Source organism: Gopherus evgoodei, chromosome 8 (genome assembly GCF_007399415.2).
Source record: "Gopherus evgoodei ecotype Sinaloan lineage chromosome 8, rGopEvg1_v1.p, whole genome shotgun sequence".
Lineage (NCBI taxonomy): Eukaryota > Metazoa > Chordata > Testudines > Testudinidae > Gopherus > Gopherus evgoodei.
In genome coordinates, this window is record NC_044329.1 from 38,377,478 (window position 1) to 38,398,037 (window position 20,560).

General features: G+C 42.3%; 1 protein-coding gene across 7 annotated transcripts in view; it reads left to right on the plus strand.

Moving 5' to 3' along the window:
* Positions 1-20,560, plus strand: part of LOC115656387 (protocadherin alpha-C2-like) — a 302,084-nt gene that overhangs the window by 197,688 nt on the left and 83,836 nt on the right. For 3 of the 7 annotated variants that reach the window (XM_030573036.1, XM_030573037.1, XM_030573042.1), the window contains exon 1: positions 8,629-11,204. The exons of the other annotated variants lie outside the window; for them this stretch is intronic. In XM_030573036.1, coding sequence (XP_030428896.1) covers positions 8,691-11,204 — 2,514 coding nt within the window. In that variant the 5' untranslated portion in view covers positions 8,629-8,690. Of the gene's footprint in view, positions 1-8,628; positions 11,205-20,560 lie in introns of those variants that run through there. 7 annotated transcript variants of the gene reach the window in all.

Below are 20,560 nucleotides of genomic sequence, written 5' to 3' on the forward strand. Positions count from 1 at the left end.
GGAGTGTCTTTTTTTTTTTTTTTTTTTACCAAAATTGTTTCACCAGTGAATCTCCTAGTGTGGGTGCCATTATATCCACATACTGGTCTCATACTGGTTTAGCTTCTTCCCTTCCTGTACAGGAATATGCTATACCTATATAAGCACTTTTATACTGTTATAATTATATCCATTTTAGAGAAGTTGCACTGTTTTAACAATGCCTGTATCATTTAAAGGAATACTACATACTGTGTGTGTAGACAAGGCCTAAATGGGCCTGTGTCTGTAGGTGGTGCAAGCATGTAATATCCATTAACTTCAATAAGAGTTGGGCATATACAGCAGCTGAAGATTTGGGACCAATATGTTATCATTGGATGGTTTTGCCTTAGGGTCAGATTCTGATATTCTGCTCATGTTGAATAATGCATTGAGTTGAAGTCAGTGGAAACTCTGATAGTATAAGATGATGTTCATTGTCAGTAAGGGTATTAGAATCTGGTTCTTAATGGGGTCTACTTTTAAAAATTGCAAAATGTTAACCAATTGATGCTGAAGTGCTGCTTCTCAACCTCTGCCTTTTACTGGAAAAATCAATGTTACTAGAGATCCAGTCCAGAAGTCCTTTGTCAGTGGGAGTTTCTCCTGAATAAGGACTGCAGGCCTGGCTCTGCATTACTAAGTATATCATCTCAAAGAGATAACTAAAGTTATCATGACCGTCACAAAATTTTATTTTGATTTAAATCTACCCAGGAGACATTTAATCAGAACATACTCAGTTTCACTATCTCAGTTAAAAGCAGAAGTGTAGTCAGTACACAATTGTGTTAATCTAATATTTTAAGAAAGGATGCTATATTTATGTACACATTACTGTAGACAATGCTGCAGTGTGGGATTATGGGAATAACAATATTTATGTGTATTGTGAGTCTTAAATCTAATGGTCAGAATTTGGGTGTCATTGGGAATTAAAGGTAATCAGAATTTTTGAAAATTAGGGGACAGATTTTCAGACGAGCTTAGCACCCAAACTTGCATTGATCAATAGGAAGGGGAAATTATTAAATGCATGCAAAAATGGCACATAGTATTTTATGTATGTGTCACTCATAGACTCACATTTTATTTCAAAATCTGTCATATCCTGCCAAACTTTTGGTATCTTTGGTCCTAAATCCATTGAATAACATCATGATCACAGTAACTCATCTAGTAATGTTCTATATGTGATCTTGTTAATGCCTCATATGTTATTGACAAAATAACTTCAAATTTCAAAAATTAAAAATGGTTAATATTAATTTTCACTTCTAACATGCCTTTTATTGGAGGAGCTCAAAATACTGTTGTCAAGGTTTTTTTCCCCACTTTGAACTTTAGTGTCCAAAAAGTGGGGACCTGCATGATCACTTTTAAGCTTAATTACCAGCTTAAATTTGGTACGCTGTCACCAGCCAGAAGTCTGTCTGGCACACTTCTGTTCCCCCAAAACCTTCCTTGGGGAACCCAAGACCCAAACCCCTTGGGTCTTAAAACAAGGAGAAATAAACCATCCCCCCTACTTTTCCCCCCTGGCTTTCCCTTCCCTGGGTTGCCTTGGGAAGCTTCACACCGATCCAAACTCCTTGGATCTTAAAACAAAGAGGAATTAAACATCCCCTCTCCTTTCCCCCCCCACGAATCCCTGGTGAGTTTAGACTCAATCCCTTGGATTCTAAAACAAGGAAAAATTGATCAGGTTCTTAAAAAGAAAGCTTTTAATTAAAGAAAGAAAAGGTAAAATTTCTCTCTGTAAAATCAGGATGGAAAATGCTTTACAGGGTACTCAGATTCATATAGACTAGAGGGACTCCCCACCCCCTAGCCTGAGATTCAAAGTTACAGCAAACAGAGGTAAAAATCCTTCCAGCAAAAAGACACATTTACAAGTTAAGAAAACAAACATAAGACTAATCCGCTTTCCTGGCTATTACTTACTATTTTGAAACATGAGAGACTGTTTCAGAAAGATTGGAGAAAACCTGGGTGTACGTCTGGTCCCTCTTAGCCCCAAAAGTGAACAACAAACCAAACAAAAAGGCACAAACAAAGACTTCCCTCCACCAAGATTTGAAAGTATCTTGTCCCCCTATTGGTCCTCTGGTCAGGTGTCAGCCAGGTTCACTGAACTTCTTAACCCTTTACAGGTAAGAGAGACATTAACCCTTAACCATCTGTTTATGACAACTGTGATAACATTTTTCAAATGGAATCATAGAAATGTAGGACTGGAAGATACCTTGTTAAGTCATTTTGTCAAGTTGCCTGCACAGAGTCAAGATTAAGTATTATCTAGACCATCCCTAACAGGTGTTTTTCTAACCTGTTCTTAAAAACCTCCAGTGACAGAGATTCCACAACCCACCTAGTTAATTTGTTCCAGTACTTAAGTATCCTTACAGTTAGGAAGTTTTTTCTAATATCCAACCTAAATCTCCCTGACAGCAAGGATGCTGGAACAATTTGTATAGTGGAGGTGCTGAGAGCTGTTGAGCTAAATTGTAACCCCTATATATGATGGAAACTGCCTCAAGCTAGCACCCCTAGTTCCAGCACCTATGCCTGACAGTAATTTAAGCCCATTACTTCTTGTCCTGTCCTCAGTGGCTAAAGAGAACAATTTGTCATCCTTCTCTTTATAACAACTTTTTCTGCTTGAAAACTGTTATCGTGTCCCCCCTCAGTCTTTTCTTCTCCAGTTTTTTCCATCTTTTCTTGTAGGTCATGTTTTCTAGATCTTTTGTCATTTTTGTTGCTCTCCTCTGGACTGACTTTAATTTGTCCACATCTTTCCTGAAGTGTGCTGCTCAAAACTGGACACAATACTCCAGAATACTCCTTATCAGTGCTGAGTAAAATGGAATAATTTGGAATAATTACTTCTTGTGTCCTGCTTACAACATGTCTGCTCATACGTCCTACAGTGATGTTCACTTTTTTTTACAACAGGATTACATTGTTGACCCATATTTAGTTTGTGATCTACTATAGCCCCCTCTTTTTCTGCAGTACTGCTTCCAAGGCAGTCATTTCCCATTTTGCATATGTGCAGTTGATTTTTCCTTTTTAAGTGCAGTACACTGCATTTGTCCGTATTGAATTTACTCTTGTTTAATTCAGACCATTTCTCCAGTTTGTCAAAATAATTTTGAATTCTAATCCTGTCCTCCAAAGCACTTGCAACCCCTCCTAGCTTGGTATCATCTGAAAACTTTATAAGTGTACTGTCTATGCCATTATTCAAATCATTTTTGAAGATATTCAGTAGAACCAGGCCCAGGACAGATCCCTGCAGGACCCCACTCAATATGCCCGTCCAGCTCGATTGTGAACCATTGATAACTACTTTCTGAGAATGGTTTTCCAGACAGTTGTGCATCCACTTTCTAGTAAATTCATCTAGGCTTTATTTCTCTGGTTTGTTTATGAGAACATTTTAGACTATCAAAAGCATTAATAAAGTTGAGATATATGACACCTTCTGCTTCTTCCCATCCAGAAGGCTTGTTACTCTGTCAAAGAAGCATATTAGCTTGGTTTGACTTGACGTGTTCTTGACAAATCCACATTGACTGTTGTTTATTACCTTATTATCTTCTAGCTGGTTACAAATTGATCATTTGATTATTTGCTCCATTATCTTTCCAGGTATCAAAGTTAAGATGACTGGTCTATAATTCCCTGGCTTGTCTCTATTCTCCTTTTTAAAGATAGGTACTATATTTGCCCTTTTCTAGTCCTCGGGTATCTCTCCAGTCCTCTAATGAGTTCTTAAAGATAATTGCTAATGACTCAGAGATCTCTTCAGTCGGTTCCTTAAGCATTCTTGAATGTGTTTCATCAGGCTCTGCCAATCTGAAGACATGTAACTTGTCTAGGTAATTCTTAACTTGTTCTTTTTCTATTTTACCCTCAGATCCTGCCCCATTTATACTTTTGTTCTCTATGTTAGTTGTCTGATCCTTGCTAACTTTTGTGATGAAAACTGAAACAAAAAAGAAAAGAACATAAGAATGGCCAGAGTTGGTCAGACTAACGATCCATTTAGCTCAGTATCCTGTCTTGTGACAGTGGCCAATCCCAAGTGCTTCAAAGGGAATGATCAGAACAGGTATCAACAAATGATCCATCCCCTGTCACCCATTCCCAGCTTCTGGCATACAGAGGCTAGGGATGTTTAACTTCAGCTTTTGCTCCATTTTCTGTTATTGTCTTTCCCTCCTCATTTAGTAATGGGCCTGTCTTGTCCCTGGTCTTCCTCTAGCTTCCCATATATTTGTAAAATGCTTTCTTGTTACCATTTATATTGCTAGCTGATTTAATCTTGCTTTGTGCCTTGGCCTTTCTAATTTTGTCCCTACATGCTTGTGTTTTTTATACATATATTCATCCTTTGTAATTTGACCTACTTTCCACTTCTTGTATGACTCTTTTTGAGTTTCAGGTCACTGAAGATCTGGTTAAGCCAAGGTGGCCTCTTACCATACCTTCTATCTTTCCAATGCATTGGTTTAGTTTGCTCTTGTACCCTTAATAATATCTCATTAAAAAATGCCAACTCTTTGGAACTCGTTTTTCCCTTAGACTTGCTTCCCATGGGATCTTACCTACCAATTCTCTGAGTTTGCTAAAGTCTACCTTCTTGAAATCCATTGTCTTTGTTCTGTTGTTTTCCCTCTTACTATTCCTTAGAATCGTGAACTCTGTCATTTCATGGTCACTTTCACCCAAGCTGTCTTCCACCTTCAAATTCTCAACTAGTTCCTCCCTGTTTGTCAGAATCAAATCCAGAATAGCCTCTCCCCTAGTTACTTTCTCCACCTTCTGTCTCCAATGCATTTCAATAACTTGTTGGATAATCTGTATCCTGCTGAATTATTTTCCCAACAAATGTCTGGGTATTTGAAGTCCCCCATCACCATCAAGTCCTGTATTTTAGTTTTTGTTAGTTGTTTAAAAAAGTCTTATCCACCTCTTCTTCCTGTTTAGGTGGTCTTTAGTAGACTCTGCCATGACATGACCGTTGTATTTTACTTTTATCTTTACCCAGAGACTTTCAACAGGTCTGCTTCCCACTAGTCTCAAACTCAGTGCAAGTATATACATCTTTGATATATAAGGCAACAACACTCCCTTTTCCCCCTGCCTGTACTTCCTGAACAAGCTGTACCCTTCTATATCAATGTTCCAATCATATGAATTATTTCAACAAGTTTCTAGAATGCCAGTTATGTAATATTTGTGATTATTCACTTGTATTTCTAGTTCTTCCTGTTTATTCCACATACTTCTTGCATTAATATACAGACATCTAAGATGTTTATTAGATTCCCCCTAATATATTCCCTCTTGTCTCTCTTTTGTCCATCCTGCAATTTCCCATGTTCCCCCCAGATTCTGACCCTTTGCCCAGGTATCCATTTTTTGGACTTACTTGTGGGTTTTTTCTCCTGCCCCCATCAAATCTAGTTTAAAGCCTGCCTCACTAGGTTAGCCAGTCTGTATCCAAAGATATTCTTCCCCTTACTTGACAGGTGGACCCCATCTTTGCTCAACAGTCCTTCTTAGAACAAGATTTGATAGTCAAGAAAACTGAAGCCCTCCTGGTGACACTATCCATGCAGTCATGTATTTACTTTCAGGATGTCTGTCTCTACCTGGATCCCTACCCTCGACCAGAAGGATCCTTCACCTTCACCCCCAGAGTCCTGTAGTCACTTCTGATATGCTCAGGTCATACCTCACAGTATCATTAGTGCCCACCTAGATGAGCAGCATGGTGTAGCAGTCAGAGGGCTGGATGATCCTCGGCAATGTTTCTGTAGTGTCTTGGCTATGGGCCCCTGACAGGCAGCACACCCACCCCAGGATGCAAGGTCAGGCCTGCAGATGGATGCCTCTGTCCTCCTTGGAAGGGAATCACCAACCACCACCTCCCTTCATTTCCTCTTGGCCACAATCCTCCCAACCTTGGCTATGGCTTCTTCTCCTCCACCCTTGCAGGAGATTCCTCGTCCCTTTTTTCCAGAGTAGCATGTTGTCTTTTTTTAATCTCTGTGGATGGGTAGGTTGCAAAATCCATACTTAGGTAACCCCCCACACACCAAAAAAAAAAAAAAAAATCTGGAGCGAGATTTTCAAAGGAGCTTTTCTCCCATTTGGGCACATATCTCAAGGGGACAGATTTTCAAACATGCTGACCACACAGAAGCACCCACTGACCTTCCTGGTGTGAATAGGCCTACATTTGTTTAATTTTCAAAAATAAGCATGTTTGGGTGCCTCCCAGCAGTAACTACTGAAGTCAATGGAATCTGTTGGTTGCTCATCATGTTTGAAAATTAGGCCACTTTTTTAAGTCCCTATATTTGGATGTAGGAACCTAACTTAGATGCCCATTTTTTTTAAAAAAAACCTCTTGACCCTAATGATCCCGACGAAATGGGTATTCACCCAAGAAAGCTCATGCTCCAATACGTCTGTTAGTCCATAAGGTGCCACAGGACTCTTTGCTCCTTTGTGTGTCCTGTACACATTGACCAAAATATTACCATTGCACCATCGGCTGTGATTTTGTCAGTTCTGATAAACTATGTGAACTTGGGTCTTGCTGGTACTTGAATATGAGTCTAAAAGGAGTAGTGGAAAACAAATGCAACTTTTTTCTTCTCCTGAACCTCTCCTTACAGTTCTAGTTTCACTCACCTCACTGTTTTCCTGTATATTATTATGTAAAATAAACTGAAGCCCATGTTAAATAATCTCATAATTCATGGGTGTAATTTGCAAAATTCAACCAGTGGAGCTAGTGGCAGGATAGGGCTGTTATAGCGGTGGTTGAGGGGATCAAGGAAGGAAAGATATCAGTGAGAGGAAATAATCCCTAGAAGAGTGGGGAGGGTAATGCAGCAAGAATGAATTAAAGTGGGGCAGAGAAGATGGTCTTCAAGAAGGAAGGCAATGTAACTGTAGAAGTACACTGATAGAACCAGCTGTAAGCAAAAAAACACTGGGGGAGGGAAGCGCCTGCTTTTCAGTGTGTGCTGATTTAACACTCCTGAGCTGATGCATTCTAGTGCTGCAGCAGCAGCAGTAGGACTAGAAGTCTAGGCAACTCAGCAGTGAGACTGGCTAGGAAGGCAGTTCATTCTCTGTTTTCCCCTCTCGCACCTAGAACGAGGAGAGGGAAAGAGACTAACGAACCATTCTGTATCCCTTTCCTATGACAAGCTGCTGCCTTGCCTTTGTTTGGGGCCCCACAGCTTGCCCTGGTGGTGGCCTTGTGGGTAGAAAGACAGGCAGGAATTCATGTTGGTAAATATGGGAAGGCTTCTTCCCCATCCCTTATATCCAGGGCCAATCAGGGAGGGGGCAGGAGGGCCATTTCACCTGGGCCTCAAGCTCAAAGGGTGCCTCAGATTTAGACATTTGTTAATTTTGTGGCATTTGAGAAGTTTTGCAAGTTGTTTTTATGTGTATCCCTATAGAATCAAAATGTGACACACTCTCTCAGCTTAGAGTTGCAAATTGAAGCAAACAGGAGATGTGATTTGGTAAAAGACTTATTTTTTTGTTAATGATTATCAATTTTGTCAAATTAAAGAGTTTAAAATGTTCATAAATATTAATAAAAATATATCAGTTCTGATGGCACAAGATTAGACCATGATGAATGTGTCCCTCAGATCAGCTGATTATATAAACAAACCACCACTAGTGGCTGGTGGTGGAGCAAGGCCCCCCAAACTGGAATTGGACCTCTGAGAGGGCCTACCTGTATCATAGGAAAGAGGCGTCAGAGATTAGACCAAAGAGCCTCTGCAGTGGCAGGAGACAAATACAGGTAGAAGAGCTATCTTTCCCTTTGTCTTGACATAAAACATATGTAAACACACACACAGACTTCACACTCACTCTTTCTCCTAATTTGAGTGTGGGCGGAAAGGCAGGGCTGCTAGGAAGTGAAGGGGTCCCTAACTGTCTCCCTGGAGGGGCGGGGCGGGGACGTATCTCTGTGCAGGGGGGTGGCTATGGGGGTAGTTGGCTCTGAACTCCCAGGGGCTGAGGAGTGGCTGGGGCGGTCCCAGCGTGTGTTGGGGGATTGGCGCTGCGGTTGGCTCCGGTGAAGAGGTCCCTGGGGACTGGGCTCTCCCCCGTGTGGGATATGCGCTGTGGCTGGCGGGGCGCTCTTGCCCTCCACGGGGTGGCCGGCCGGCCGCGCAGCCCCCTCCCGCGCCGTCTGGCCGCCGCTCTTGGCTGCCTGCCTCGGTGTCGCTGTTCCCTGCCCAAGTGCTGAATTGGAGCCAGCCGGAGCTCAGCGCCCCTCCCCCGCACACTCCCCGCAGCAGCCAGAGCAGGAGCTGCGAGTCCCCCGAGCTGCTGGAGGAGGAGAGGCCGGATCCGCTGCCGCAGGGCCGGGTAGCAGCAGAGCCGGGAGCATGGCTTTTCTGTGGAAGCCGCTGGCTCCGGAGCCGGCAGCGGTGGCGGCTGCAGGGGCGGCGGCAGCGCTGGGCGCAGCTGGCGGCGCCTGCTAGCCGGGTGCATGAACCCGCTGCTGGATGTGGGAGGCGGCGGCGGCTGAGAGATGTGAGGCCCGGCAGGGCTGCGAGCGAGTCGGGTGAAAGCTGCGCTCGGCTCCCCCACTCCTCCCTCCGCCCTCGGCCATGGCGCCGTCTTCTCCCCGCAGCTGCTGCGGGGCAGCGGCGCTCCGGATCCCAGCTCTCCTGTTCCTGCTGTGCCTGGGCCCGGCGGGCGGGCAGCTCCGCTACTCGGTGCAAGAGGAGCTGGAGCGCGGCGCCTTCGTGGGGAACGTGGCGAGCGACCTGGGCGTGGATCCGCAGCGGCTGTCGGCCCGCGGAGCACGGCTGACCTCGGGCAGCGGGCGGCAGTACCTGGAGCTGGACCTGGGCCGCGGGGCGCTGCTGGTGAAGGAGCGCATGGACCGGGAGGCGCTGTGCGAGCTTAGCCCCTCCTGCTTCCTCAGCCTGGAGCTGGTGATCGAGCAGCCCATCGAGGTGCACAACGTGGAAGTGGAGGTGCTGGACATTAACGACAACGCGCCCCGCTTCCCGCGGCAGGACTACCGGCTGGAGGTCAGTGAGTCCGCTGTGCCCGGTGCCCGCTTCCACATCGAGAGCGCGCAGGACCCCGACGTGGGCACCAACTCAGTGCAGAGCTACCGGCTCAGCCCCAACCAGCACTTTGCCCTGGACCTCAAAGGCTTCCAGCGCGGCAGCAAACTCCTGGAGCTGGTGCTGCAGCAGCCCCTGGACCGGGAGCAAAGCGCCCTGCAGCAGCTGGTGCTCACCGCTGTGGATGGGGGCAGCCCCGCCAGGTCTGGCACGGCGCAGATCTCCATACGGGTCCTGGACACAAACGACAACTCGCCAGTCTTCGACCGATCCACCTACACTGTGAACCTGCTGGAGAACGCTGCCCCAGGCACGCTGGTGGTGAAGCTGAACGCCTCGGACCCAGACGAGGGCTCCAACGGGGAGGTGCTGTACGCCTTCAGCGGCTACACCCCCCAGAAGGTGCGGCAGCTTTTCAGCATCGACCCCGTCTCTGGTGAAGTGAGGGTCAATGGCACGCTGGACTACGAGGAGGCCTCCTCCTATGAGGTTTATGTGCAGGCCACCGACCGGGGCCCTGTGTCCATGGCCGGACACTGCAAAGTGCTGGTCAACATCGTGGACGCCAACGATAATGCCCCTGAAGTGGTGCTGACCTCCCTGTACAGCCCAGTGCCTGAGAACGCCAGGCCCGAGACCGTGGTGGCATTAATGAGTGTAACCGACCAGGACTCTGGGCCGAACAAGCAGGTCAGTCTGAGCATCCCTCCCAACTTTCCCTTCAGACTCAACTCCTTCAAAAACTCCTACACGCTGGTCACACAGGGCAACCTGGACCGCGAAAGGGCTTCCTCCTATAACATCACAGTCACGGCTACGGACGCTGGGACCCCTCCCCTCTCTTCCCACAAAGTGATACAAGTGGACATCTCTGATGTCAACGACAACCCTCCGCGGTTCGAAGAGCCCATGTATTCCGTTTACATTCCCGAAAACAATGCGCTCGGGGTTTTGCTGTGCACTGTCAAAGCCATCGATCCTGATGACAACGAAAATGCCTATGTGTCCTATTCTCTCCTGAAAGGGGAAATTCAAGGGCTACCTGTCACATCCTATGTCTCTATTAAATCCGACAATGGTAACATATATGCAGTCAACTCTTTTGACTACGAGAAGTTAAGGGAGTTTCAGGTTGTTGTTCAGGCCCAGGATGCTGGGACTCCAGCACTTAGCAGCACTGTCACTGTCCATGTGTATGTGGTGGATCAGAATGACCATGCCCCTCAGATTCTGTACCCTACCTCAACCAACGCCTCGGCAGCCTTGGAGATGATCCCTCGCTCGGCACGCGCAGGTTATTTGGTTACCAAAGTAATAGCCATTGATGCAGACTCTGGACAAAACGCATGGTTGTTCTACCATCTGGCTCAAGCCTCAGACCCAGATCTCTTCAGAGTGGAGCTACACAGCGGGGAGATTCGGACTACCCGCAAACTGGGGGATGACAGTGTTACTACTTTCAACCTGTCAGTTGTTGTGAGAGACAATGGAGAGCCATCTCTGTCCTCAGCAGTAGCCATAACGATCGCTGTTGTGGATAGAGTTTCCAAAATCATCCCTGACACAAGGAGGCATATCAAAAGTACTAGAAACTACTCAGAGATAACACTGTATCTCATTATTGCACTGAGCTCAGTTTCATTCATATTTCTTTTGACAATCATTGTCCTAACGGTTATCAAGTGCTACAGATACAGTGTGTATGGTGACTCCTGTTGTGGAGGTTTTTGTGGGGTCAGAGAACGGTATCCTGCTGAAATGTACAAGCAGGCTAACAACAACATTGACGCTAGGATACCACATGGTTTAAAAGTACAACCACATTTTATTGAAGTGCGGGGGAATGGGTCTCTCACTAAGACCTACTGCTATAAGGCATGTCTGACTGCAGGCTCAGGAAGTGACACTTTCATGTTTTACAATACTGGTGGCCCAACAGGAACTGGTCCTCATGCAGTGATGGCTGAGAGACATCTGACAGGGCAGAGTGGGCAGAGTGCACAAAACCTGATCATACTTAAAAATGACTCCATTACGCCTAATGAGGTGAGAATGAATAGATACATGACCAGAACCATGTTGTGAACCTCACAATGTGTCCTTATCTGAAGGTTAAAAGTGAAATGTCTAGATTCAGTTTATTCCCTATTGTGGTTGCTGAATTCTAATCTGTGAAACACATTTGGTTTCTAGGTCAATACGGGGGCTTTCTGGGTTCATTTGGTAAGTTAGTGGCTCAGTGTGTGAGCACGTTGTTTGAGACTCACTTCATTTCTGTTGTAGATGGTATAGAAAAGGTTTCCTCCTCCCCTTTTCTTTACAGATATACCCACTCCAACAAACTACTGAGGAATGACACATGTAATCTTAAAATGTTAATGTTAGAATGCTGCAGAAGAAAGGAGATGATACTGAGAATCAATATGACACTTTACAGTGATTAAAATATTTGACAATTTATTGCTTCTGTGCCCAGACAAAATTACCATGGCCAGGTCACTAATAAGATAGATTTTGCTTAGTATATGTGCTTTAGTTGTCATGTTATCTGTACTTTGATGTTTGCACTGCATGGAGCTGCCTTTTCTCTTCTCCTGTCTAGCAATACAGTGACACATTTCTAGGCTGTTGACCCAGTTTACCAGTGGTGATGTTGCAGTGCAACAACCTGTAACCTGCTGGTTTGCTATTGAAAACTGTTTAATACCTATGGTTTGACCAGCAGTATATTAACCTCTGCAATATTTTCCCACAGTGATGAATTAGTGACTGCTTTCTATTAGCACATAGCCAGCACAGACCTAGTGTACAGTTTGTAGTGTTTTATACCGTTCCCATGTTATGGATTATGGAAATGAACAGAGAAACACTCTACTATGAGTGAAAAGATAGTGATTTCACTGCTGGACAGATTGTGTTTTAATTCTGATGTATAAGGAAAATATTGCATTTACTGTATATTACTTGTGCAGTGTTAATATGGCAGGCACGTGTCTTGTACATTAATGTGAAGAATGTATGCAAGCATAGGGAAAGATTGTATCCTTGTGCTTGAATGGAACGTTGCTTTGCTTTTCTGTATCTACACAGAAAGATTAATCAAATCTTTACGCTTATTTGCCCCTCTCAAATCAGCCAGAATGTTTTTCTTTTGAAAACAAGAACATGTCTTATCAAAACATGTTTTCTTGTTCTTCTTATTAAGAAATGAGCATCTTGTCTCTCTGATTTTAAAAGATATAAAGTGCAGGATTTAATAACAAGTTTTCTCTTAAAATAATGCTGATACCAAATAATGTTCCTCCATTTACAATTGGTGTAGCTATTTTACTCTTTCCCAGTCATTCAATAGTATGATTTTGATGACTATGTGATTTTCACAATCTAAGGTCATAATAGCTGTCAAATATATAGTGCAGTGGGGCAAATGAACCATTAGTTATCTGATTTTTAATATGTATTATAAATATTTTTATTAGAAATATCTAGAATCTGTTGATCATAACGTGACATGCTAGACACGGTGCAGAAAAGGGAAGAATCAAAGGATTCCAAATATTCCTTAGATCAGAGCTTCTGTGCAAACAGATGGATGATAATTGAAAATGACTTCAGTTTAGATGTAGAAAGAGCGGAAATTTGTTTAATAGATTCCCATGATGTCTTTAGGGGATATGTCCTATTGCATGTAGTGAATTAGCAATTTCTGAGGAACTGTGCAGGTCAAGCAAAGACATCTTACTAATCCCAGTGTTGGTGTACAATAGCAGAGAGACACAATACAAATTTATTAACTCTTGTTTTTAATGTTGGAATGAAACAATATCTACCACATATTTTCAGTTGTGTGAAGAACCAGAATCCAGATATGCAAGCAATTACTTACTAGTTTTGCAAGACTTAAATAGAGAAGAAATTCTGTTAGATACTATTTGCCACAAGTTAAGTGAAACTTCCTAAGGCCTTGCATTACAAAAATTGCCTATAGTGCTGTAATGCAGTGAACCTGTGTCATTGTCACGTGCACATGAGACAATGGAGCTATATAACTGAATTCAAAGGGTAATAATTCTTAGCAGATTATCTCTTTCAAATTCATATATTTTGCCCCATTACTCAGTCTCCATATACACATGTTAAAAGCAATCCACTGATTAACAGTTTCAAAATATGCTGGTTTTAATGGACATTGTTAGTCTTATTAGACCTGCCAGATACCATATTTTGCTTCTTTTTATAGAATTAGTGAATTTGTATAATTCTTGAAAGGCCCATCCCATCATCTGTAAAGCGTACTAGCAGGGATCACTGCATTTTGTAACATCTTACAATGCTGATATATAAGTAACTGTTACCACTGGACAATCTATAAAGAAATATTTTTTTCTAATAAGACTTGGGGACAGATGTTACCATCAATTAACTATAATATGATAAGAAGCTGCACCAGTTACTCAGGCTTTCTGTGGAATTTACCACAAGTGACAATATTTCTTGGGTTTCACATGTATTAAAATGTTGTATACATTAATTCTGCAATAGGATAAAAAAATTCTGTCCCCAGGATATATGCGTGTGGGGGTGTCACAGGTTCTTTTTATATTTAGCATTAGAGACAGATTCTTCTTTCACTTACTCTGAGGCAAATCAGGAGTAACTTCATTGCCATCAGTGGACTTATATTGATGTAACTGGCCTATTAAGTTTAGAGATTTCTTTGCATCAGCTGAAACTCTGTGGCTTTCTACATGTTTTTTCTGTACTGTTCTACTAATGTGTTAGTTGTGGTTTGGTAAATGATAATGTCTCTCTTCTTCAAGACAGCTCATGCTTCTGCTAATGTTCAGCTCACTGTCTCCTAGGCCCTTTTGCAGGCCTATATGATTATCTCAAATGGAATCTCAATCTCAGACAATTTTGTTTTGTAAAAATCAAACATATTAGCACTTGCATGAGTAGTCTTTAAACTGGCAGGCAGTGGAGTGATTGATGGCAGCACTGGAGACAAGGATCAAGATGCTTGGTTGAATGAATGTATGGTGCTATATCATCACTACTGGATAACCAGGATAATTACATATGGACAAAATTAGTTTGTGCAAAATATTTTGGTTTCATTGTTGGAACTCTGTGAAGTTACAGCCAGCATGTATGGCTGTCTACCAGGATGGACTGTGAGTGTGTGGAGGGAAGTGATCCTATACTACCATTGGGCCCCTAGTATTGCTGCCTGTCTGTCATTTTCAGAAGTGACTTATCCTCACCATTCTGAAACTTTAATAATGTATGCTAGTGTCCATTTCTCTCACACATCCATTGAATTGCTGAGTGACACTTGGTAATATCTGTTCCCTGCTCTCTTTTTATCTTTGCCATCTTGTTCATGCCCTCTGTGTAGCTAAACCTGTTTGTTATATCTTGGATACCATGGCAGCCTTTTCACTTCAATGCAGGGATGAACAATCAGACTGGCATCTGGTCTAACTCAATATTCTTAGCAAAAATGCACTGTGGCACATTATTAATTATCAGCTGGCATACTGAATCCTTGATGGAAAAATATACACTCAGTTCTGGGCACTGGCCTCCCTCTGATGCCATTTTGTGCACTCATAGGATGATCAATAAATTGTAAGATCCTTTGATGTTAATAAATAAAGAATTGTGTACCTTTTGAAGGAAAAATTGAAGCTGCACATTAGTAATGATAAACCTCAGTGGTTCATTCATTTTGTGGTTGTTTGTACACACTGAAGTTCTACTCCCCGTCCCCCACCACCCCAGCTGGCTGCTTCAAAGACAGAGTGCTATTCATTTGAAGTAAATTAAACAAAAATGTGCTACACACATCTTGGTATTTCTTTAGATTCAAGTGTGCTTTGAAGTGTCTACGTCTAGCAAACACACACCATTGTCCAAAGCAATCTTCCCAAGAGATTTCTCACAAGGGCTTTAAAGGTATTAATGTTGGAATACCTTACAATCTCAGTTCAAGGACTTAAGCCTTTAAGAAATTCTCTGGGCTCACTGACATTGGAAAGGTTAAATAGAAATGTTTGTTCTTTTGGTTAGAAGCAGCATGAGTTCCTTTTCTGCTATATAGGGTCAGTGCTCTGTGCTCCAGGGAAGTCAAACTGTTAGGCTGAGGGTAACTGCTGTGCTGGCAGAAACTTGCATCTAGCATTAAGCAGACAAAGCAGTTTTTCACTGTACTATAACTCATTAAATATATTTTAAAGAAGCATTGACCTGTTAATTTAATTTTCATTTCTTTAGGGTTAGGAATGTAAATGCTCATTGTTAGGGTGAAATTTTCTATACTAAATTTTGTTTTGTTAGCTTTTCATTATAGTTTTCTGAATGATAAACAAATGCTAGACTATAAATAGTTTATTCTCTATGTTGAATTTAGTGTGAGCATTTTTATATAATCAGTCTCAGATTTTACAGTAGGAAATCTGAAATAGCGCCATGAATCCCACAACTGTCAACATATTCTCAGTAGAAAGGAAACTGAGCTGTAAGTGGTCTAGGATTTTAAAAGTCCTTTTATTTATTGCTTCAAAGTGGATATATTTGATAAGACGGTGGTATGTTATTCTACTGAGTATTTGTGTGGATATAGGAGTAAAGTGGAATGTGTTTAGTGCTCATCATTTCCTGTTTGTAAATGTTTGAGCCACACAAAGAGGGCTTGAGCCAACACTTATTGTAGTTAATGGAGGGGGGCTTTTATTGATTTCAGTGAACACTGAATCAGACACAGATACATATGTATCTGATAATTCAAGCAACAGATACTTGAGATGACAACATATCAGAACTAAGCAAAATGAATTTTAATTAAAATTTGTTTGTAATTCAGCTAAAATGTTTGTGAAATTGGATCCACATTATGCTATTTGAAAACATTGTCATTAAATTTTGCATAAACATGTTTTGTTTTTAGGCTGACTGCAAACATTTGGTAGCATGTATTCACATTCATTATCTGAATTTCAACTTGGGTTGGTTGGTTATACGTGGACACATTATTCCCTTTGTATAGCTTCTGGTTCCCTGAATGGCTGGACATACCCCATGTGCTCAGTAGGGTTAGGAGTCATACGATACTTTGGTGAGACACTCAGATACTGTGGTGACGTCCACCATTAAAAACACCTGGATAGATTTTGTTTCAGTTTTTCAGAAGGAGTCATTGCATTTTATCTGCTTTCCCTGAGCCAAACAGGAAAAGTTGATGATGGCAGAAACAGGGAGTGGCCTTGGGCTGCTTCCTACTACTGCATATATGATGAAAGCTTCCCATCACACCCTTCATTTTGAAGACCACTGAGCAGTAGAAAGGATTGTTGCCAGTGGCACTGCCTTGTGGCCTCACAAAGACACTGGATAGGAGTACAGTCTAAGCTCATATCTAAGATGGCAGAATGGGGTCATGGGCCACAAATCATTCCTTGTTTAATGAGACAATATCAAGTAGGGTGACTGTCACCACATAGTCTCCCTCCACTCAACAGGGCCTGTGACAAGCCCTGCAAAAGATACCAGTTGTCAATTGCCAATAATTTTTTGTGAACCGTCCACTGGGGAATGCACTAAGACCACCAAACTAATTTCACGTTGGCCATGAAGCAACACTGAGATGTCCACAACTGTCACTATCTATACACCAGGGGCAGATTTGAATTTGTGATCTATACATGAAAAGATCCATATCACATTACCAAACTCTGATCCATTTGACCTTGCAGGGCTTGAGAGTGATACTAGTCTCTCAAAGGGCCTGTTTGTGGAAGGGGATTGTGTTTGGGACAGTCCTCCAAACATCCAAACTTTGAAGCATCTGATTTTACCCATCACTATATTTATATTTAGCTTTGTTACCATGATGCTGGTTTTCCGTCTGTTTGTACATATAGTTTGGCTGTGTTAATGCTGGATTTGATTTGTTTTTAACATTCAATTCCTCTTGTAGTGATATACAGAACATAAGAATTCATAAAGCTGTAGGTACATTGTGGAATGCAGATAGGAAATAGGCTGGCTTATGTGTTTCCACACTTGAACAACTAACATTAATTGTTTTGACATATGCCTCAAACTCACTTCCCATGCCCTTGCTGCCCAGAATTCTGCTTTGAAGTCATATGCCTCCTCAAGTGGCTTCTCTGTTGGGACCAAAGACAAAGAGTACTTATGGAGGCAGGACCGATAGTAGGACCAGAGGAGAAGCCTATTACTACTAATGCCACAAAGAAGGTGTTGACATTGATTTCTTTTGCTCCCACTAGCATTGCCAGTTACAGGATATTGGCTTATGATGGTATAAAAGCAGGATGAACCTATGTCTCCTGCAGATCCCTGACAGCTCCAAGTCATCCAGTGTTCAAACCTAGTCCTTCAGGGTCCAGAAAATCAAGCGAGAGCAGCCCCAAAGAAATAGAAGACTGTTCGTTCTCATGTGAGTCACTGCTTGCTCCCATGCGGTAGCAAAAAGGTTATAAAAACTAAGGGCTAGATTCTGCTACCCATACCCATGCTGAGTCAGACCTGTGAAGGTTCTTAAAAAAGTAAGGAAATTCCCAGACAAATAAATGAATAGTTAAAAACAAATTTATAGTTAAACAAAAAATTCAACAACTCATATATATTTGACAGTCAGAACATTTGCATTTAAGGTTCCAGTACCAGTTTAACATGTGCCCCCATATCCATCCTCACTCTCCTATGTAGGTCGAAGACAATTCCCCCTTCTGCCTTTTAAATGCAGGGGTAGAGCCCTACTTTTCCCTATGCTGATATGTTACTGAACCCTGTGAAATGCCAAACTACCGCATCTGACCTGGCCCTTCACCATTACTTCTCACTAAAGACAGAGATTATATTTTGCATTTTAATATCCATACAAAGGCTAAATACAACATCTTCTCCATTCCACTGTAGGTTGGAGACCTTATGATACACACCAGATTATCTATGTGGATGTGTATACTATATATATCTACAGTGTCCCAATACACTCTGGCAGTTTGGGTCATTTACCATGCACCCCAAATATATGGCAGATCAATCTTTAGTCTGTTCAACCTACACAGTGAAAAAATAGAGGTTTTATGGCAGTTGCAAACTCTTCCAGCAAGAATATCTGGTGGAACAAGAACCATTTTGAATGCCTGACCTCATGGTTGTAATTATAAATCAAAGGTGTCAAACACCTGGCTTGTGGCTCAGATGCAGCCTACTTGATGAATTTATCCTGCCTCCATGACAGATTCATAATCTGCAGAATGAAAGCTTTAATGTAAATAAAGTAAGTTTCTAGCCCTTATTGTTGAGAAGGAAACCATCCAAGTGTTGTTAACCAATGTAGCAGGATGATAGACAGTCTCTCCTTCTTTGCCTTTATTTTCTTCTCTGCTTCTTTGAGAATTCTCCAGTTTTCAGCCATGACTATAACTTAATATGTTTTTTGGCCAGGACTATAGGAGGAATTCTATTCCTCATGCTGCTTCTCTCTCTTTTTGATCAGAGACTCCAAGGACCAGAGATTCTGGGGGCAAAAGACATCTGGCTTCAAGACTAAGCTTGATAAGTTTATGGAGAGGATAGTATGATGGGATAGCCTAATTTTGGCAATTAATTGGTCTTTTATATTAGCGGTAAATATGCTCAGTGGCTTGCAATGGGGTGGGATCTGAGTTACTACAGAGAATTCTTCTTTGGGTGTCTGGCTGATGAGTCTTGCCCACGTGCTCAGGGTTTAGCTGATCACCATATTTGGGGTCGGGAAGGCATTTTCCTCCAGGGCAGATTGGCAGAGGCCCTGGAGGTTTTTCACCTTCCTGTGCAGCGTAGGGCACGGGTCACTGGCTGGAGGATTCTCTGCACCTTGAAGTCTTTAAACCATGATTTGAGGACTTCAATGGCTAAGACATAGGTTTGATACAGGAGTGGGTGGGTGAGATTCTGTGGCCTGCATTGTGCAGGAGGTCAGACTAGATGATCATAATGGTCCCTTCTGACCTTAAAGTCTATGATTCTTTAACTCACTCCATTCCTGGTGCAGAAAGAGTAGAAGTTGACTCTGTCTTCTGAGCTGAGAATTTCCTTGGTGTATGGAAGTCCACAACATAAGAAAAGTCAGGATAGCCAGCTCCTGTATCTGCCCACCTGCCGTCTTGATGTAGGTGGCATGTCAGGATGGGGGGAAAGGTGTGATAAGAGTGTGTTGTTTTCTGATAGTCCTTAGTAGTTGGACGGTTCCTTGAGGACCACTACCAGCTGGCCAAGTTTAGAACAGTCTTAATTTTTTTTCTTTAAAGTCAGTGGGGCTAGGGTCAGGGCCAGATCAGAAACAGTTAGAGAATCTTGGAGCCATAATTGTCTTTTTCACAACTAAGCCCAGCAGAAACTGGGAACAGAGAATCTGGGTTTAAATGTGAAGGTAGTTGCTAGCAAAGATGTTTAATATTTTGTTGCAATGGGTGGAATTTCTCTTTTGTGTATATCAGGATGTGAAGAATGCTACAATGCACAGTACCAAATAGCTCCTCAAACTCTGATAGTGATGGGGGCCTTATAAATATTAAGATAGCCAGATAGAAAGATGGCACATATCGTTATTGCTATATCTTTATTTGTATAAAACTTATTGATCTAGAGAAGAGCATACTGTGAATCTTAAGGGCAAAGACAAAGCTGGCTTTAAATAATTTAGGGTATTCAACACATTTTTAAAAGTAATGGGGCCAAATTCACTTCTGGTCTACCTCCAATGACTTCAGTAGACTTATATAATTACTATCACATATTATTTGTGTATTTGCCAATGTACAAGCAGAGCCGGTTCCAGGCACCAGCGGAGGAAGCACATACCTGAGGCAGCACCTGCTTAAGGGGCGGCATTCTGTCCATTCTTGGGGCGGCACAGTCCGGGCGCCTTTTCTTTTTTTTGCTTTGGAAGTCCGAGCATCTTTTTTTTTTTTTGCTTCGGCAGTTCAGGTGGCTCTTTATTTGCTTGGGGCGGCCCTGTGTACAAGAGGTATCGAGTGTGCATGTAATCCATTATGTCTATTACATTTTCAAACTTAGATGCCTAAAATTAGACACCTACATGCACAATTAGCCACCTAAAAAGTGTCACAATATTTAGATGCGCTAAGCACCTACAGCTACAATTGAAATCAATGCTCAGCACCTCTGAAAATTAAGTCGCTTAGCTGCTTAAATATTTAGGTGCCTAATTTAGGCACCCTCATTTGAAAATGTTGCCTATAATTTTAAATTATTATGAATGTTGTTATTGTATGCAGTGCACAGCAAGAAAAACAGTGTTAACATTTTCTGGAGCAACCTGTAATCAATCAGGAATTTCTCAGGAAACCCTTACATAGCAAGTC